This window comes from Theobroma umbraticum, unplaced genomic scaffold (genome assembly GCF_002168275.2).
Source record: "Theobroma umbraticum cultivar Fairchild unplaced genomic scaffold, ASM216827v3 scaffold_50.0, whole genome shotgun sequence".
Lineage (NCBI taxonomy): Eukaryota > Viridiplantae > Streptophyta > Magnoliopsida > Malvales > Malvaceae > Theobroma > Theobroma umbraticum.
In genome coordinates, this window is record NW_018397261.1 from 7668260 (window position 1) to 7672841 (window position 4582).

At 37.9% G+C, this 4582-nt stretch overlaps 1 protein-coding gene across 1 annotated transcript in view; it reads right to left on the reverse strand.

Moving 5' to 3' along the window:
- Positions 1–5: 5 nt before the first annotated feature.
- The window catches only part of IYO (RPAP1-like, carboxy-terminal protein), a gene marked incomplete at its 3' end in the record, with an annotated part of 4683 nt that continues 106 nt past the window's right edge, over positions 6–4582 (reverse strand). Inside the window, 8 exon segments of the mRNA XM_089783802.1 lie at positions 6–2180; positions 2359–2547; positions 2964–3025; positions 3028–3223; positions 3303–3408; positions 3554–3741; positions 3931–4031; positions 4328–4582. The exon segment at positions 4328–4582 is cut by the window's right edge and continues 106 nt beyond it. Of these exon segments, the coding sequence (XP_089639928.1) occupies positions 6–2180; positions 2359–2547; positions 2964–3025; positions 3028–3223; positions 3303–3408; positions 3554–3741; positions 3931–4031; positions 4328–4582 (3272 nt within the window).

Here is a 4582-nt window from a genome sequence, read left to right on the forward strand (position 1 = left end):
CGGTGTAAATATACTGCAACTTGCCGACCATAGATCAAATCACCAAAAGATACAGCAGCATACTGCTCGACAAGAGTATCAATAAATGTTGAGTAACTTTCATGAATCTCAGTTTCAAACCTTAGAAATTCCACATCACATTTCTTTCCAGTTTCAGGTAGTAAATTAATAGACATATTCAAAATGGTTTCAGGTCTTCTCTTAGACCTTGTCTTATCAAGAAGCTGTCCATAAAGCTCTTGCAAAGACTCATAAACATCCCTACTCTTCTCCTCTTCAAGCACAGCCATTCCAATAAGTAATATTATGGATAAAGAATGCAGTTTCCAGATTAATGGAACACTCTGAACCGGTGAGGCAACATCTTCAGAAATGAAAGTGGAAATGGCTTCCAAACCTAAAAGGAAAAACATTCCAGCTTTCGCAACTTCAAGTATATCACTAGGGTCCTGCAAAAAATTTTGTATATCACAGTCTCTTCCAAGACCAGCATGTTTGCTATCACAAAGGGTTGATATTGGACTGAGAAACCAGTGCATGGGAAGCGGCAGTCTCTGGTAAGCCCATTCCATTACCAACAAAGTAGAGCTATGATCTTGACACATCACATTTGATGTGTCCATGTCCTCTGGTATGGTTTCCAAAGAAACACTTCCTTTTGATGTTCTATCACCACTCAGGGCTTTCAATGTTTTCTTATTAGACAACCATCTATTTCTGAAGTGAGAAGCTAATGTCTTACTGAAGAACTGGTAGTCATCTTCTTTATATTCCCACCCATATAATTTCATCCTCCCATTACCCTGGATAAAACGCTGAATACAGAGATCAAGGTACTTAAACATAGGTACTTGAAGCATGACATCCAATGCTTTCTCCACAATAACCTTGTCTCTTGGCCCAGCAATTAAGCATAATCCTAAAGCAGAATGGATCATTTGCAAGGTGAAGGTCCTCTCGTCAGTTAGGGGTAACACTTTTATAGACACAATCTGGAAGATCTCAAGCAACTGACTCAGCAACCGTGCATCTGTTTGCGCCAATAAATCAGTTTTTGACCAAAATCCTCCACCAGAGGAACCCCATCCAAGTCCCACCTCAGGAGCAGGGCCTCCTCTACCAAAGACCTCAACTGACTGCATAAAGTGCCACTCTGATGCAACAAACTTTGAGAAAATACTGAAAACACATCTCAATTCAAACAAAGATTCCATCAGTATCCCTCTTGCAAGTATGTTCTCTTCTTGTGAGAAATTGTGTACTTGAGAAGGATTACAGACCCCAGCCTTAGCTAACTGGATCAAATTGTTAATGAAAATAAAAACCTGGAAGAAGCCATGAAGGCAACATACAGAAGCTAATGATGTTTCAAATTCACTTTGCTGCCTTGAAGAACAGAGTTGCTCAATAAAAGAACTACATCCAGCCCAGTTAGTTCCATATTCTGCACTGTTCACACATTCAAAGCTCAAAAACCCATTTCTAATAATTTCAAGTCCAACCTTAGGAACAAAATCTGGCAAACATGGCATATGACCACCGTCTTCTTGCAGGCCGATGGTGTCCTCAGGGATCACTCTTTCAAGCACTCTGGAAAGCATGTGCATAACAGCTGAGTACACCCACAAAAAAGGAGAGAAAGATTTATCACAGAAAACAGAGTTTCCCTTCATTCCATTCTGAGAATCAATCAAGCTAGACTTAAATGATATCCACTTCATGGCTAAATCAACCATAGGACCAACATGGCTCCAAGACCACGTCTCCATATTATCATCAGCTCCTTCAGCTATTCTATCACTTAGACACTTCTGTGAATAAAAATTCGGAAGTGTTCTGGCCAGAGATTCTAGAACAAGGTATGCCTCCTCAGAGATGGCAGCATATTCACTTAAAACATTGTTCTCTACCAGTTTTTCAATAGTAGGGGGATTCAACCACAAGCACAAAGCAGGAAAAATATTGGAGAAGTATGAGACACCGTACCCATTCTGAATGCAGACCTCCCAAAAATGTAGTTGTTCAACCATTAAGGCAGATGAAAGTTTACAGTTTTCTCTCCCCAACTTCAACCATTGTTCAAGAAAGTACGTAATTTGATACAAATGCCATGTCATAGCCTGGAAAATCCCATTCTCTATGAACTGCCCACAGTTCTTCCGGTCAGACTGTGCCAGCACCTTTGCAAAGGAAAAAGAATACCAGTATAAATCCTTTATGTTAAATGTCAGGAAAATGAGAAAAGAACCATATAATAAGGAACTAGGAACATCACACATTTTTTCCATTTTTTACGCAGACAATATGAAGCGGCTCAGGCAGCCTCACTATCCCAGAAACAAATGAATACAAGCTTACCTTCAAAAGGCAAACAGATTTGATCTTAGAGGGATAAACCCCCACATTGTTATTTGCAGTAAATCGGTGGACAACAGTTTGAACTAGTCTTTGGCATTGCATTATTACATTTGCACACATTGGGGAATGTCTTGCTATCGCAATAAGTATTGAAATCATGCATTCTTCCAGAGGTGCTGCTGGTTCTATCTGAAACCATGCATATATACATATCAGAAAGATTGTACAAAGCAAGCATTGATCTTGCCAGGTCAGATATTATTACTAGTATCTAGTTAGGAGTTAGAACAACTCAAATAAACTTATCAAATAACATAGAGATTATTGTTAAACTTGCTAATTTCTAGAGTCTCACGAAAGTTCTCTAAAAACAAGAAAAAGAAAAAAGTGAACATAAAAATCTGTGGGAAAGAAAGAGACAGCTTGCATGAGAGTAGAGATCAGTATTCTTTTCTCTTCTCACAACCCACAAAAACGTCAATGGTTGACACTAGACAACAAGATTATTAAATTTGCAATGGCATAAGCAGAAACCTGAGGGCAGGTATATTGAGGCTTTGCCAATCGGATACGGAAATAGATGTTTTCAACAAAACAATGCTCACCTCCAAAAGATATCGAATCCTTGGAAGGATACCCATCCTAACCAAACCTGCAGCAAAATCTGTCCCGCAACAACAATATCATCCTGAATTGTTTGCATCCCTTCAGTCTCATCTTCCACAATATCATCACCACAAAGAAGAATATTTGAAGGTTTAGCACTATATTTCCAATACCCACCATGAAGGAAACCAACATCAATCTCTCGTTTACTTTGAAATATAGGAGCAGTATAAGTATCCTTTGCATCAATTGACGTTTTCTGCAAGTACATAACATTAAACTCAACATAACATACGGACATTCATGAACATGCATAAATAAAAGAGATAGAAATCTACCTCCAAGAAATCAAAGAAGTTCTCATTTAAATCACAGCTCAATATGCATTGAATAGCTTTGGCACTTGCTAAAACAACAGAATTGTGGTTATCATCAAGAGACATCCTACAAATTTAAAAATATTCAATTAAGGCTCAACATTTCAGAAGAAAATATATTTTTATGAATCAATTTATAAATTCTAACAGAAAAAAAAAGGTGTGACGTAACCTTAATGGTACTTTTAAAAACAAAAATTCCCTTTCATCACCTTAACGATAAGATGAGCTCAGGTTCTGGACCGAGTGCAAAAGCCCAAAGAGCTTCCCAGTCAACGGCACTGTCAACTTTGTTATTATTGACCAGAGTAGAGCCAACTGGATTGAGATAAATGTTATGTAATGCCTTATGAAGCACAGATGCAAGGAGATGCAGTGCAAGGGCCCGTTGTCCTGGAATCTGAATTCAACAAAATCAGTAAATAACAAGGATCAATATGGTTACATCAAACATATACTGCATCAATATTTTATATTAGAAATACACAATCTAACTTGTAACTCTGCACCACATAGTTGCATTTGCATTAGATATCTACAATATAACTGCATATCATCCAATCAACTAATAAATAAAATAGAAACTGACCGTGCTTCTTGAGAGTGCAACTGCTTCTTTAATTGTGTAACCTGCTGCATCTAGGTCCCCCTGAGTCGGTAAGAAGTCACGTTCAGCAACATTATCACAACCTGCAATACAGTAATAAAAGAAAAGAGAAAAATTATATAAATCTAGTCATATTCTGCTCCTTCTATGGCAAGTACCCTTTTGCACATCTTTTTCCAGACAGTGAGAGAGTACAGACTTTTGATGAAAATACAAATGTTGGCAAATCAACCTTAGAAAGGTTATGAATATAGCAACATGAAGACCCAAAGTCTACCTCAGACACATAAATAAATGATTTATGAAAATGTGCGCATGGATATCCAATCTAAAAATAACTAAATAAATGAACTTAAGAATGATTGTGATTTTGCCTTACTTGTCTCTGGTATCTGGACCAAATCATTTTCAACAACAGCCCCATCCAAGGAAAATCTTAAGTCCCTAACAGCCTCAACTCTTTGGCGCCAAGCATTCCACAAGCTGCCATTTATAGGGCCTACATTCTGCTCCAAGCCATTATCAAGGCCACTCTTCGTAATATTTGAGCTAGTTGTCACCATCTGGGAATTACTGCTTTCTGTATTTGGAGAGTTTATATCATTGCTTGACTGATTTTCACTGGTAATACCCC